At 46.1% G+C, this 17,047-nt stretch overlaps 1 protein-coding gene across 1 annotated transcript in view; it reads right to left on the bottom strand.

The window, feature by feature from the left end:
- Positions 1-431: 431 nt before the first annotated feature.
- The window catches only part of hdac4 (histone deacetylase 4), a 112,490-nt gene continuing 95,874 nt past the window's right edge, over positions 432-17,047 (bottom strand). Inside the window, 4 exon segments of the mRNA XM_083682066.1 lie at positions 432-5,779; positions 7,622-7,763; positions 8,066-8,150; positions 16,244-16,377. Coding sequence (XP_083538192.1) covers positions 5,740-5,779; positions 7,622-7,763; positions 8,066-8,150; positions 16,244-16,377 — 401 coding nt within the window. The 3' untranslated portion in view covers positions 432-5,739.

The raw sequence follows: 17,047 nt of genomic DNA, 5'->3' as shown, positions 1-17,047 counted from the left end.
TATAGCGCCCTCTTCAGCACAGGATGTTCCCTGTCAAAACAACTGATCTAACACAACTTCAAGGAGGGATGGAGATTCAAAGTATTGGAACAGGGTCCATGCCTATGAGAACATTACAGAGTTATTTAACAGTCCTGAAAATGAGATGCAGTGCCAAGCGACCATCTCAATAGATCCACAATGTCTTTTCTGAAGATCTTTTCATGATTTAAACAAGAAAGTTCTGCACAATGACTTTACTGTCCAAGCTCTGTCTGACAGTATACTGTACCTATTTAAAGACCTCAAAAAGAGACTTCACATTTCAAAAGGAAAAAGAAGACCCAGTTTTACTGTGGACTTTGTGTAAGACTATACAGGCAAACAATAAATACATCAACAATAAATACATAAATGCAAAATGAGGACAGGTCACTTACTGAGTAGTGAAGTCTTTATTTACACCACAAGAGTTACAAACTGCCGTTACGTGGTACAAAATACTGGAGCCTCCGCAACATTTGTTTGGGATGTCCAAAAACATCATTAGAAAATGTTGAAATAAAAACTCATATGTATCCAAAAGTTCCAAATCTGTTTTGTCTTGTAAAGTGGATATGAATACCAACATGGCCATGTAAAATAAAAATAAAAAGGATTCTTTACGTGTTGTTTTTTTGTACAGCTAAACCTTCAGTCGCCAATACAAAAAGATAATTTCTGACTGAACAATCATAGTAACATTTACAAATACAAATAAGAGATAACAGATATGTCAGTTTCTAGGCATTATTTAGTGTGAGTATATCAGGAACATTTACATGCAATGTTTGAAATGGAGCAGACGATCGGTAAATTCTCAAAACTAGTGTTAGGCTTGACTTCTGCTTCAACCAAGACAACACAACTGTAAATCATAAGAGGAGCGATACTGGTGTTGGGGGTCTGATATTGTCACTCATAAACAAGATCATGTCCATGTCAGGTTATGAGAGGCTGGGAGTGAGGGCAAGCACTTTATGTGAACATATGTGTGTATATACACACACACCGTAAAGCGTGTGTGAGTTTGTTGGCCTCTGCGAATGTGAATTTGCAAGTCAGTCAATTAGCCTTTCCTTTGCATTAAAACAACACTCATTCAACCATGGTGCCCATGAATAAAAACAAGACATTGTGGTTTTCCAAAACATGATACTTTATAATGTAGATGTCAAAGACAAAATGTTAGAGCAAAGGTCCAGAGAAAAAAGTACTATTCTGGAACAATGGAGAACAAGTCAAAACAAAACGATAAAAACAAGAAGAATGCATTTCATACATTTGTAAACCTAGTACTGTTCTTTTCACCACAGTGGTCACAGATATAACTTGCTGAAGTGGAATGGACAACCATGACAATGAGAGACCAGTCATCTGGATCGAGCCCTTTGATTATTCCAGATGTCTCCAATCAAAATGTCGCCTCCCCAAACACCCCCCCGCCCCCAAAACAGTCGGCCTATGTTGTTGTCACCTGTTGGTTAGCTCCCCTAAAACAGTTTTCTACATAAATCCAATGAAATCTATTGTCTGTATGTCACAAGTGCTAGATAAAGATTGTTTTTGTAAAATGTTCAAACGTTTTAAGTCAGTTCAGTTTGTCGTTTTTTCATAGACATAAAAAGCTCATCTGTCATCCTGGGACACTTTTCCTTGTCGCTCCCAAAAAATAAGAAAAAGGGGGGGGGGGGGGGGGGTAGAGAGAAGAAGTTCCCGACACATGCTTGCGCCTGATGCTGTAGTAAAAAGTACTTCTGTCCTTCAGTGCTCTTTCCTTGTGCAGATATGTTACAGGGGACAGACAGGCATGCGGACACACAAACCATGCAGAGAAAGTACAGAGGTGGTGGAAAGCAGAGGAATGGTGCAGACTCCAACCAGGCCAATCAAATAAACAACGGACAATCCTTAGACCTGGTGGTGCCATGGAGATAAAGCAGGAGAAGAACAAAAATGCCCCATGATAATAAAAACATTACAAATTAAACAAATGGAATGTTGTTCATTTATCAGTGGAAACGGGGATTATAACATGACTATCTGGACATTCGGTAGGTAGAACAACCAGATAGTAAAAGTCCCTTTGACAACAAAAGTACAGTATGACTCCTAAGTTGAGAAAAAAAAACCATGACTGCCATTGCTTGGGCTGGTGCTGCTAAGCATTCTGGGAAAGCACTGGTTGTTAGGCTGGCGGTGGGCTAGAGTGGGCTGGGTCGGGGGGGGGGAATCAGGTGACAGCTTTTCAAAAGTCAGTCACAATGACTACAGACTGCAGTGATGTGGTATTCATATTTACTGATCCATACCCCAAATCACTTTCCCTTCATTATCTCTGCAAACATGTTACTCCATAGAGGATATGCCTTATGGATTATGTGGTTATTTGAACTGCCTCGGGAAAACACCTGGAGCACTATGATACGGCCAAAAGACCAACGTATGAATAAAACATGTCTGTTCCCTTAATTGAGACAGAGTACATAGAAATTAACTCTGACTTTTGTAGACATCTGCTATACCCGTCAGACAGAGGCAGAGGGAGTGGGGTAGGTGAGGACTTTTGGTTTGGGTCGATCCACAGTTAACGGTGACGCCAGGGCACGGTTACTTCAGGGCGGAATAGGACAAGTCCCGTGGAATATTCATGTCAAATGACAATGCAGATTGCCACCAAAGGCTTATCAACACAACCAGACTATTTGGTCGTTGGTCAGAGATTGTTTCCCGGCGATGTAACAGTGTGCTGTCATGATGGTTCGTGCACCGTTAAGACAAGGTCACAGTGTATGTTGCCATGTTAGTTATTACAGGGATGGCCTCTCCACTACAGGACAAACTATAAAACATATCTAGGATTATCTGATGCATTCATTGGTAGAGCAGGTCACAGTGTTGGAGGGCAGAGGGAGAAATCATGGCTCTGTTCAGATGTTGGCCAGAGGGGTTTTGGAACAGAGTGGGGTCCAGGGGTCTATAGCAGTTCTTCCCTATGTAGTGTCAGGGGTATCAAGTGAGCCACGGTGAGTTGTGTATACTGATGAGAAAGAGAGAACCAATCGGATGCCACTGTATTGAACTCTCAGCGAATGGCAGCCAGGGACAGTGAAAAGTGCCCTCAGCAACACCAGGAAGGGCAGTCAGACCAACCAATGAAATATGAGCATATCACCTTGCAATACTAACTTTTTTTTTTTTTCAAAAACAAGATTGTAATATCTTATAATATATAATATACTTATAGATTTTTTTTTCCATATATAAATCTACTATGAACAGACAGTATAGTAAATACACAATTGTTGGAATCATTATACAAAGTAGAAATATTTGCATCCCCCACCCTCCCCAAAACCCTGAACCCAGAAAACATAGCCATGAAATGGCTTCTCCTCAAGACAAGGAACTGAATCCTCACTTGGTTGTGAAGCATGTCAACTGTACAAAGAGTAACCAAGAGAGAGAGAGAGAGAGAGCAAAACAATACAAATAACAAGAAAACAAATACAAAAGTACAAAAAACAAAGACTCTGGAGTCCACTTCAAAAGATACCAACAGAACCGAAACAGAGAAAACAGAAAAAAAATAATAAAAAAAACGAAACAGAAAAAATAACACAAATTGAGTAGTTATCAAAACAACTCTGTGTGGTGGGAAATACCCTTAAGATCACTGTATAAACCTCCATAGCTCTTCCTCTGTATTCACTATTCCCCACTGATGAAAAGAAAACACAAATACAAATGAGTAATGATTTCAGCAAAAATGTTGAAGGTAGTTGCCCAGAGACTAAACATGAGTTGGGGGCGGGAGGGGGGAGGGGGTTCAATAAACCATTTTATCATGATGAGCTCCATTATCTGAGCTATAGGCATTATAGGTAATATTGGACACCCACCTGACAACGCGTGTGTGGTGTGAAGAGATATTTCATGTCACACAAACACAAGGCTGAATACACCCTTTTCTCCACCTCTCTAAAAGCAGACATACACACAGCTGTCATAGTAGCAGTGGCTATGACTATAACACACACAGACACACAGACACACCTGCTTAGTAGCATCTGACACTTGTGGAGCAGCTGTGGCTAACATGGAGCACAGAGCAGATGTCAGAGAATACGGGGGCTTGCACCCCTGTAAAATCAAAGGTGCTTCAGTCTGACTGTGCTGTGAGCATGGCGATAGTGATAGTGACTTCAGAGAGAAGACTTGGCCTTCATGATCGGACGGCCGGTCTTCATTCTCCTGGCCCTAGATGTTTACAATTTCGCCTGCGTATCGTGACATTAGAAAGTTTCAGAAATTGGTGCTGTGTTGAGGCATACACGTAAGTCACCATATGGGTCGACCATAGGACTTCCTCACTGGCAACAATCTTGAATTTAAAGTCATGATAGCAAAATCTGTCTAATATACTTGCAATTCGAGACAATTAAGCCAAAAACGACGTCATGCTTTGGCTTATTTATTTGTTCTCTCTTACTACTACTTAAACAGCATTCTAGTTTTCATACAGCAAGTCGCTCTAGTACAGTGCATGCTAGTTAACTATTTTTAAGAGGTGACATGTATTTGGTAGAGGGTTCACGCCAGAAGCTACATTGGGTGATGCTAAACCTTTGAGCACTTTCATTCACACGTAAATGAAAAGACTCCCAACCATGTTAGACCGCATGTAATTGGCAACTACCTTCCAAACGACAGTCAAGGGGGAAAGAAAAAGGAACAAGGAAATAAAGGGGGGGGGGCAGTAGGTTGGCGGCAGGGGGATTATGGGTAAACATGCCGAGGGGCCTCCTGTCTATGTGCCAACAACGTGCAGGCATCGCTGGTCTGGCCGATCATCAAGGATGAAGGATGGGAGTGAAGGGGAGGGCTTCTCTCCCGTAACTCTTTTAAGGCAAAGCTCCTCTGTCGAGTTCATCATGAAATCCACCAGGCTGGAAAAAGGCACAAACTCACAGTCTTTTTACTGTCTGTCATCTGGGACCGGAGTGCCTGGTCACCCAAAGTGATCCTCTTTCTTTATCTATCTCCAATTCAGTAAAACAGCCAGTTTCACATCTTGAAAAAAAATCACAGGAAAGCCTCTGCATCTCTCCTTTCTCAATGTCTTAGTTGAACTGCAATCATCAATCCTTAGAAACAAGAGTCACAATTATATCATAGGCTCTGTTGTTTTTTTTCCGACGAAAGGAACAGGAAAAAAAAGGAACAAACGACACAAGAAAAGAAAGGAGACGGCTGTAAATGATTGGTGTCTGGTCTGGACCGGTACTTCAGACGTAGAGTGTCTGTCTGGTCTGGACCGGTACTTCAGACGTCGTACGTCTAGTGTTTAAAAAGCACTGGCACTCAGGGGTTGCCACCGTGGGACAGTTCTATGAACCTCCTTAAATCCCAAAGGTCCTGAAGACAAGACCGGGCAACCCCCTGTGACGCTGCCTGGCAACCCCCTGTGACGCTGCCTGGCAACAGAACACGTGGGTGGCGGTCGAGTCGGTCCGCTCCGGTGGTTGTCTACGGTGTCCGTTTCAGTTCCCTCCCCCCGTTCAACGTCACGTCGGCCCCGCAAGCCAAGGTGCCATCTAGGCAGGGCGTGGGCAGGGCAATGGGGAGGGGTCAAATTGAAACGGAGGTTGGTGATTGGCTGAGGAGGATGTCAGAAACACCTGGACAAGTGTCTGAGTGGTCGAAGGGCGCAGGAGCCCCTTACATGGGCGGTTCCTCCTCCATAGGCTCCTCCTCCGCTCTGGGGGGGGAAAACCCAATGACACATCAGAAGAGTATCGTAATACTACACATATCAAAACACAATCAAAGTACAGACAAGATGTCCACCAGAGCCGAGGAGATACAAAACATGTATCAAAACACAGGCCTACAGGCACACACTTCAAACAGAACACCTATCAGAACCGAGACAAAACATCTGGACACATAACTCAGGACTTAGACATAACACACATAACCACGCAAAGCATCAGAGCAGACACAACACACAAGATAGATCTATAAACATCCACACAGTGAGCGAGTAATCACAGAGTTGTACAAATATCTCTATTGACCTCTGTGACAATTTCTCTTGTGCGTGTGTTTGGAGGGTGGACAGATAGTCAGAGACAGCCAGCATCGGTGCTCCATGCTTCTGCTGTGTTTCCAATTAAGCATATGGCAAGGTGCTGCCGTCAGACGCATGGGGAAGTGGCCGACTAACAGAAGAATCCAGGGATACCATGAATCCAGGGATACCAAGAATCCAGGGATACCATGAATCCAGGGATACCATGGGAATCCAGGGATACCATGCATCCAGGTTGTCATACAGCCACATTCAAATACTCACACAGTTCATGGATACATCCATACACACACATTCATATAAAATATATGCACACATATACATACACAGTGTGAGTTAAGGTATACATTACACATAAATTATACAGTGTAATATATAAATATAAATTATACAGTGTAAGTTATGGGACAGTGAAGCATGTTTTTTTCTTTTGACTATGTACTCAAAAAGTTTGGATTGGAAATCAAACAATTAGTATGAGGTTAAAGAAGCTTTTATTTTGAGGACAAAAACAGCAGAAACCTAGCCAAAACCTTGCCAGGCTTGCCAAAATCAATAGTTTTGGAAAAAAAGCACTGGTGAGCTCAGCAATCGCAAATGGGCAAGTAAGGCTGGCAGTGGAGGACTGAAGGATGCTCACCATAATTAAGAAAAACCTCAAAACAACTGTCCCACAGACCAGGAACACTCTCCAGGAGGTAGACCTGAATGTGTCAGAGACTAGCATCCCCAGAATATGTCACCAGCCGAACTACAGAGGCTTCACTGCATGGTGAAAACCACTAGTTATCCTTAAAAAGGATGGTCAGGTTACAATTAAAAAGTACTTAAAAAGCCTGCAGAAATCTGGAAAAAGGTCTTATGGACAGATGAATATTATCATGTGCCAGAGTGATTGCAAGTTGAAAGTTTGGATAAAAAAGGATCTGCCCAAGATTTACAGCATACAACAAAATGTAAATGTAAATGCAACCTCATCTGTGAAACATGGTGGAGGGGGTGTTCTGGTTTGGGCATGTATAGCTGCCACTAGAACTGGCTAACTTATCGTAATTGATGATGTACTGTAACTGCTGACGGCAGCGGCAGAATGTTTTCTGAAGTGTACAGAAGCATCTTGCCTGCTCTAGCAAATGCTTCCAAATTCATTAGATGGCACTTTATCATATAGTAGGACCCATAACATACTGCCATAGCATAGCAACTCGGTTTTTCAGGGCCAAAAAGTAGAATTGTTGACTGGCCAAGTCAATCTTCAGATTTAATTCCAATTGAACATGCATTTCATTTGCTGAAAAAGGGAACTTAAGGCAAACATACCTCAAAACAAACAACAACTAATTTTAAATGGTGAAACCAATATGTACACAAATGCCATCAAATAAAAGCTGAGAATCTATACTTTAACCTCATAGTAATTGTTTGATTTAAAATCCAAACTTTTGGAGTATAGAGCGCACGCACGCACGCACGCACGCACACACACACACACGGGGTGGCATGACGTACCGCTTGCCCATGTGCTTGTTGGCCACGGAGAGGGAGGCCATGGCGGTGACGGTCTCGGCCTCCTCCGTCTCGCAGCGCCGGGCCTCGTTCAGGGAGTAGCCCATGGTGGAGGCGGAGCGCTGCAGCGAGCGCCAGTATTTACCTGTAGGACCACAGGGCAACCGAGGGCAAAGGTCAGGGGTCAAGCTTAACACAAGAGCTTTCCTTTAACTCCACTAAAAGCATCACGTGTCCAGATGTGGGCCTGTGTGTTGTGTTTAGGTAGAGGTGTTGTGTCTGGATAGAGGTGTTGTGTCTGGGTAGAGGTGTTGTCTAGGTAGCGGTGTTGTGTCTAGGTAGAGGTGTTGTGTCTAGGTAGAGGTGTTGTCTAGGTAGAGGTGTTGTCTGGATAGAGGTGTTGTGTCTGGATAGAAGTGTTGTGTCTAGGTAGAGGTGGCCACTCACCGTGGGCCTCTAAGACCTTCTCCATGGAGTGGACAGCGTTCGGGTTGGGCCTCTGCTGCAGCACCTCTTCAGGAAGTGGATCCAGCTACAAAACAACACATTTAGTCATATATTACATATATAGGGTTAGGGTTATTCTTTCACAATATTTAATGTATCTAATATTATTACAGCACTATCATAAGCCTAAGAGATCAATGTATATAAATATAGATCACTTTATTGTTCCCTAGGCAAAATTCGTCTTGTTCGACATTGTTGATGAAATGCATACCAATGTAATGCCATTGTCAATAGCTTTTTAAATACTTTATATTTGCTGTATTTTTGTTCAACGACATATATCCGCCAACAAATTAAGTCGTGGTCATCATTATCACAACGATACTCTTTGGCTGCTTGTTGCTATGGCTGGACACACAAGATGGAGGAGTGAGACAGATCAGGAGGTAACGTGAAACACTGCTACACCAGAGCATAAACCAGAGCTGTGGGGAACCGCTGACACAATAACTAACACACACGCACGCACGCATGCACGTACACACACACCTACACACACACACACCTACACACACACCTACACACACACACACACACACACACACACACACACACACACACACACACACACACACACACACACACACACACACACACACACACACACACACACACACACACACACACACACACACACACACACCTCCAAAACCCAAGGGGTAATACTGTGACTGCTAACGACTTGGAATTAGGAGAGTAAACAGGCATTCCCAAACCTGCCATTCCATTCCGGAATGATTCCATTTCCCTTTGGCTGACTGCATTTTCTCACCCCCTTGTGAGGAAAACCTTTCAAAGTGCGTCTGATACATAAACATTGAGAGAAAAAACGCCTTTTTCTACCCCATCTTAACCTCACCTCGGGAAAAAAATTCCCAAAAACTGAAGTGGAGAGGAATAAGGGATCGCCGGTCGGTCCCGATCGGCCAAGGCTGGAAGTTTTCTTTTAATTAAAACAAATAGTGAGTGGGAGGGGGTGAGGAGGGCGAAGGGAGAGGCAGTCTACGGAGACGGATACTTTAATCCTGCTGTGGCACGGCAGGCTGCATCACACACTCTGCACACACACACACACACACACAAACACACACTATTGGGGCCTTTTGGGGAGGGAGTGTGTGTGTGTGTGTGTGTGTGTGTGTGTGCGGGCCCACACACCCACGCAGGCACACACGCACATGCACACGCACCCACGCACACACACGCGCGTTTGTTTTGCGCTCCCTTGATTCCTCACTCCCAGCAGTGGTTCACATGGACGGTTGCCATGGTATTTCAGAACCTTTAGAGGAAGAGGAAATAGAACCCAAAGTGTCATTCTGAAGTAAGCTCTGGGGCTGGGCCTGTCCAACACACGTACGCACACGCAGACACACAGCCACACACAGACACACACAGACACACACGCCCACACACAAGACAACAGAGTGCTTTGTTCAGTTCTGGGCGCTAAGTGATGCACCATATGCACAAGCACCCCTCTTAGAAAAGCTGGTTTGCGTTGCCCTCATCTCTCCACCCACTTTATCTACCAGATGTGCTGTTATCTAGTTCATTATCTACCAGATGTGCTGTTATCTAGTTCATTTCACCCCTCTGATACTCCTTCTGTGGCATCACTACCACTGCCCCTCCACACGTGTGTGGTAGAGGTAAATAGTCATCTATTTTCTTACTCTCCACATGAGTGTATACAGTATGTGTGTTTGTGTGTTTGATGCCAGGTGATTACATACTTCCCCCCCCCCCATCCCCAGTACGCATTTATGGTTGAGAGCAGATCAGTTCCAGTATGGATTGGCCTAACCCAGCCGTCGCCCCCACCCATTACAACACCCCCAGGCCACCCCAGCCCAGGGGAGCCGCAGCCTGCCCTGGCATCATCATCAGAGAGAGAGAGGGGGGGGGGGGGGTCACTCCACGGGGCTGGGGGGTGGGGGGGGGCCTGTCCGTCAGCCTGACAGGCAGCTGTGCCGCACGCATATAAACTTTAATGGCTCTTGTCAGCGTGCTCCAGGACCCTGCCAGGCCGGTACGACACATACGGCGCCCGCCATCCAGCACCTTGACCCGGGGGGTGCGTTCATTTGACTCCCACCCCCCCCCCACACACACACCATTCCATTCACCTCCGTTCCCCTCCCTTCCCCGAGAGACGAGAGCTTTTGTCGTAGACGGTTTGTGCCGTCGCTCCGTCTGGATCCTGCCTGCGTCAACGCCATCTGTCTGAGCGTGAGGCAGCGCCTTCAAACGCGCCGGGAGCGAGCCAACAGCATTCGAGACGCCACGCGAACCAGAAAAACGGAGAGAGAGAGAGGATGGAATGCGGCCCCGATGAAAAAACATTCCGGGGAGGGAAGGTTTGAAACCATAACACTGGCAGAAGAGGAATTCAACTCGCTCAGCACAATTCCGTACAAAGCTGTCCATTGTTTATTGGTTTTGTGGAGGAAAATACAGGCGCTTGTGGTCGCCGACACCACTTGATTAGGTGATGCTAATTTAATGAGGTAACCGTGTACCGAGCCGAACCCCGTGAGCCTTTTTTTTTTTTTGAGGCATGGAAGGTTTTGGGGGTGAGACACCAAAGCCCGAGGGGGGGGTCCAGGTGAAATGGACCATGCTTACTGTACCCTGTAACCACAGAGGATAACCTCACCGTACACTGGTAACAATTAGCGTATTAGCCCTGTTGTTTATCAAATGATTGCTAACAACCGCAGCTTTGGGAAAGGGGGGCGGGCGGAGACATCTGTTTGCGTGCACTCATCAATTAGTCATGAGTTCAGAGTTGACTGGCGGTGTGGCCAATGCATCATTCATGAACTATTTAACTAGAGGCTTTTTTTTTTTTTTTTTTTTCTTCAATTTTGATTACACACTCCAACGGTGGAGTGAAAAAAAAGGCCTGTAAAGTCCATTCAAGGATTTTTTATCCCTTTCTTTCCCAACTAATTCGAGATACTTTCAAAGGGTACCCAACACTCATTATAGCAGAACTTGTCTTAACCTGCCAATAAAAAAAAAGGGGGTATATTTCTCACACTGGAGTAAGGCAGTAAAAACGTTGGACGCAGACAGGCTACAGTCACAAGGAAGGCAGTGGTACTGGAAACCAGAGCTGGGTGTTTGGCCAATGCTCTGGTAACTCCCGCTAGAAGCTTATCCTTAGGTTCTAACAGGCCAATGATCAGATTAGTGACACTGTGTATTAGTTTATGTTCATGGTATAAGACCATGATAGCCGTGACATTACATTTTCAGTCAGGGGAGCACAATTCAACTACAAAGAATACACATCCTCTGCCAGTTTGTGGCTGCGCAAACAAAGCAGCTGACCAGCAAATCCAGCTGCAGTCCCATGGCGCAACACCCACTCATCCTTTCCTCTCTCTCACACAACCACACAACCACACACACACACAGCTACATACACACACACACACACACACACACACACACAGCTACATACACACACACACACACACACACACACACACACACACACACAGCTACATACACAGCTACATACACACAACCACACATCATCGTCGTCAAACACACATACCAACCCTTTCCCCTCTCCCTATCTGCCTCATTTAACTGCCGCTCTATTACACTGGTCGCTTTCCCAACAATCGCTTCCTGCCATTTTGATTAGAGACGTTCCAGGACGTTCCGTCCTCTCTGGCTCTTTCATTTGTTATCTGGCCGCGTGTTTCTCAGTTACCGCCGGTCGAACAGGCCCATCAGACCAACGGGGGCTCTGACCATGCACTTGTTCAAAGGCTGAGGGGACGGGGGGGCTTCTGCCAGCCAAAGACCCAACGCATGGAAGCCATCAACAACAACAACTCAGGCCTCGCCGAGCCAATCGCCAGCCAACTCAATATGGCGGTTGCTCACGGCGGCATCGCAGTCAAAGGCTACTAATGAGCCGTGTTTTCCAACTCCTTATCGGAGACGGGGCGGGGGCAGGGTGTTGTGGTGTTTTTAACATGCAAGTGTTTCTGTGTTTTTCTCCACCGAGTCTTGGGAGTGAAATCTGAGCCCGGCCGCTGGTTTATGACAATAGCTTCCTTCCCCGACTTCAAATGATTCCCCCGATTCCCTTTGACTGTGCGGATCCCTGACCCTGTGGGGAGAGGTGTGAGGGTAAGCGTTCTCAGATGTGCGGCAGTGACAGGGTCCCGGGAGCGGAGGGGAGAGAGCAGGGCCCGGGGCTGGTGCCTCTTATAGGACCCCCAACATTCACCTAACAACCCCCCCGTCCCCTGTCCCCCAAAATAACACTCTCTCCAGGCCACCGAAACCTGACCCCCCCCCCCCCCATCGGGTCCAAACTCCTTCAGGAGCAGCCTTTTCTCCTTTTCCTTCTTTTTTCACTTTCTCTCTATCCTCCTTCTATGCCTGCATGTATTCAACTCGAGGCCAAAGGGATTCCTGGCAGCGGCACGGACTTACTGACGTTCGTGTTGTCGCGGCGATGACCTCAAAGGTCATCGTGCGGTCCCGGGTGCAGGTAAACAGATTATAGGTTATTGCATTAAGGCTCTGCGTTTGTGTAGTTCCCCTCGAAAGCAAACGTTGTTCCAGCTCAGAGCTGTTAACATCTAGTTTTTCTGACAGGTTGGCTTGGCTCTGGAGGACTTGATTCTGCGGGTTTCAGAACAGTGACGCCCCCCCAGCCTGATGCCCCCCCCCCCAGCCTGATGCCCCCCCCAGCCTGTCGCCGTCACTCCGGTCTAAGTTACGACAACAGTTGTTTTTGTGTAGTCGTTGATTTCCTTCTTTCCCCCGGGCCGGTAGGGTCGGGTCGGTTGGTCGCGGTGACCGAGTTTTAATAGCGCGATCCCAGTGTTATTGTTCTGTTTGTTTTGCTTTGGGCCCAAGATCCACATGGAGCCGGGCCAACCTGTTTTTACTGCTCCAACGGCTTATTTACTGCCTTGTCTGGAGGATTGGAATAACACAGGCACCCATGGCTCAGTCCTCTCCTCCTCTCCTCCCCTGTAACAACCTGACGGCTTCATCCCCTCCTCTCCTCCTCTCCTCCCCTGTAACAACCTGACGGCTTCATCCCCTCCTCTCCTCCTCTCCTCCCCTGTAACAACCTGACGGCTTCATCCCCTCCTCTCCTCCTCTCCTCCCCTGTAACAACCTGACGGCTTCATCCCCTCCTCTCGCCTGCTCCTCTGCATTCCCTGTCATGTACACTGCCAGTACATCAACAGTAGGGATATGGTCTTCATACAGTGCCTTCGGAAAGTATTCAGACCCCTTCACTTTTTCCACATTTTGTTGTGTTATAGACTCGATTTAAAAAGGATTAATTGAAAAGAATTTGCCATCAATCCAAACACAATACCCCAGAATGACAGCGAAAACACGTTTGTTTTTTAAAATTCAGTAAATTTATTAAAATTTAAATACAGAAATACCTCATGTACATAAGTATTCAGACCCTTTGCTATGACACTCTTAAAATTAGCTAAAATGCAAAAATGTCATCAACAAATCACTCTATAAGTTGAATTGAGTCTATCTTAATGCAAGGATAATAGTTAATGTAATTTTGGAATTAAGTCTCTGATTTGCATTGGAATCAATTACACACATTTCATAATTTTCTCTTGATCCTGACAAACTCTCCAGTCCCTGCCAGTGACAAACATACCCATAACTTGATGCAGCTACCACTATTCTTCACATGAGAGATGGTGTGGAAACTGCATTGCATGTGCTGGATTTGCACCAAATGTAATGCTTTGTAGTAAAACCAAATAAACACATTTCCAGACACTTTCTTTGCTATATCACTTGAATTCAATGTTGCAAACACAACACACATTATGGATATGAGTTTATTTTCCATTAAGGGATTATTTTTGGCCACTTGGTTATAGACCAATTTTGTAGAGTGACTGAGATGATGTTGTCCCATCGACTGTGCTTTTTCCTCTCCACCATTCAACTTTGTAGATTTGGTAAGTCTCCCCAGGCCTCAGGGTCGCATTCCTGAGCAGTTTTGTTCCTCTCCATTCGCTCAGTTTGTAATGACAACCTGATCCACACAGTGTGTAATTGATTTCTATGCAAATCAGAGACCCTATAAAAACAAAGATATTAATTGAACGTGAACTCTTATCCTTGCATTAAGATGGACCCAATTCAACTTATTGAGTGATTTGTTGATGACATTTTTGCATTTTAGCTAATTTTAAGAGTGTCATAGCAAAGGGTCTGAATACATTAGGTATTTCTGTATTTCAATTTTAATAAATTTACTGAAATTTCTAAAAACCTGTTTTCGCTTTGTCATTCTGGGGTATTGTGTGTGGATTAATTGCAAATTCTTTTAATTAAATCCATTTTAAACTAAGTCAATAACACAAATGTATCTATCAATCTCAGATGGGTCATTGCATTCAAGCATCAGGGACTAGGTTTCGGATATGGCTACAGCCCCCTACACCTTTTTAATCATGGATTCGAACGGTTATCAGTTAAAATTCATAACAATACGTTTATATTCCACTGTTTTGGCGGAGGACGGGGCTGGAGTGTGAGTGACTAGATTGGTATGTAATAAGAGGCAGTATATTACAGCTCGAGCCCCGTACGCCTCATTAATGGGCGTTTTAAAGTCTCGCTGGGCATACAGTAATGGCTTCAGCAGGTTTTCTCCTTTTCCAATTACGGCGAACACACAGAGGGGTGTGTTTGTGGCTCGGTCTGCAGCAACACTTAAAGAGATGGTCACTTTCTCAAAATAAAATAAAAAATCAGTTTATACAAACACAGACTAGGCCTGGAAATCCACTTGTATCGGTGGTTCTCCCTCAGACTGACCACTGCAACCCTCTGCTGGTCCAGTGAGAGGACAGACGTGACATCAGATCAAACACTCTCTCTGGTGGCGTAGCGGAGGTGGTTCTGGAACTACGCTCGAGTGATGAGTAAACTTGCCTGGAACCTGAAGACTTTAGTGTTAGCTCCTTGAGCTTATGCCTAGGCTTTAGCTCAGTGACATAGTTTTGTGGCGCACAGGCGACCCACGTTCAAATCCAAACGGTCACACTGTTACCACATTACAAAATGTTATTTCAAATGCATATATCATGTTTTGGAATGAAGCCCTTCGTACAGGCAATACCTACATGCACACACACAATACACACACGTCCTAAAGTCACCATACTTTTCCTCTCCATAACACTTCTACAGTAGTTCTATAGCAAAACACACTCAAAAGTGCCAAAGAGTTATCTTGGAACCCAAATCAGAGGGGAATATCTTATCCGTGGCCAAGAAAGCACTCGAAGTCTATCCATTAGCTTTAGAAAAACAGTGGGCGTTTTTTATGACGTGTAATCTGTAGTGTGCCATGAATCACAGTCCGAGAGTTTATTCAGCTCCAGAACCGGGCCTCCACACTCCCACAATTAACCCTGGGTTCTTCAGCTTGACGTGTGAGACTCCCTCCCCCTCTCTCTGGCCTGGCCGCCCGGGGTTCCTCCCACACCAGGCCGTGAGGAGGAAAGGGAGTGAGTGAGAGGGGGATGGAGAAAGGATGGCTTTTCTCTCTCTCTCTCTCTCTCTCTCTCTCTGTCTGTCTGTCTGTCTGTCTGTCCCTCTCTCACACACTCTCTCTCTCTATTAGCAGGCAGGGAGTAAACTGTTCTAGTGTGGTTTTGGCCCAAATCCCGGGTAGCACTGCAACTTCGGGTGTGACAGAGGTGACACCCGCCCCCAACTCCAACAGGCGGTAAAACCTCCCAATCAGAGCACAAGTGAAGAATGTGTAGAGACAGTGTTACAGGCAGATGGCATTGGCAGAGAGAGCCAGTGTTTGTTCTGGCGGTCCAATGACCTGCTCGCGGGTGGTGGGACTGTTAACAGCCAATCTCAAAAGTGGGCGGGACTTCAGATACGATGGATTGACAGGCGTTCAGGAGAACAGCGTGCATCTGGGTGTGCGAGTGCGTATGTGACACAATCCGTCAGCCTGCGTGAAAACTGAGTGATTCCTTTCACCCCCCCCTCCCTCCCCGCCCTGTCTGACCTCCCATCCCTCCATCCCTCTAAGTCTTCCACCCCGGGTTCTTGTCTTACCTCGTTTCCAAGCAAAGCAGAAACACATGCTTCGGAGGCATCACAAATGGCGGTGAGGTCGTGGCCCCCCTCCAGGGCCAGGACCAGGCGGCCGGCGGCCAGCCCCATCAGCTGCCTGGTCAGGTAGCCAAAACCTGGAGGAGACCAAAGGGAAACAGGAAATGCGAGCGGGAGAGAGGGGTGGGGGGGGGGGGGAGGGGGGGTGAGGGTCTGAGAGTTAGACTTAGACCCGCGACTCTGGCGCTTGGACGCCCATCAAAGAACATAGACAGAAAAAGAGATGGGGGGGGGGGGGGGGAGAAAAAAAAAGAGGGGGTATTGCATCATATTTTCTCTTTTTCAAAAGAGAAGGCATCGGGGATTGACTGAGCCTGAGGCAATAATACGAGCCAGGTTTAATCTTAATAAATGTGGCTTACGTGTTCTGGCTCGGCCACCACTTTTGATCTTTTTGGAGGCTTTAATATATGCATTCCACCACAACACCCTCAACCCCCCCCTCCCCCCCCCCAACTCTATCCCCCACGAACCGAACCACCCCCTCCTCCCCAAAGCCTCCAGCTCTAGCCTGAAATCACTAAGACGGTTTAAGGGAAAGCTCTCTGCTGGCACGCCAGCGGCCCTGTTCTACATGCTAGTCCACGGGCCCAAAGCGGACCGCTCCAGACTGTGTTCTCTCTGAGTACAGGAGGAGATAGGCTGTGCTGTTTGTCCTCCACTGGGGTACGGACAGTGCCAGAACAGGGTGTTCTGACTTGGGGTAGGGTGGGGTAGGAGGGGTGGGGGCACAGAGGGCGAGCTAGG

Source organism: Argentina silus, assembly GCF_951799395.1.
Source record: "Argentina silus genome assembly, chromosome: 12".
In the NCBI taxonomy this organism is placed as follows: Eukaryota; Metazoa; Chordata; class Actinopteri; order Argentiniformes; family Argentinidae; genus Argentina; species Argentina silus.
This window is presented reverse-complemented; position numbering and strand designations above follow the sequence as displayed.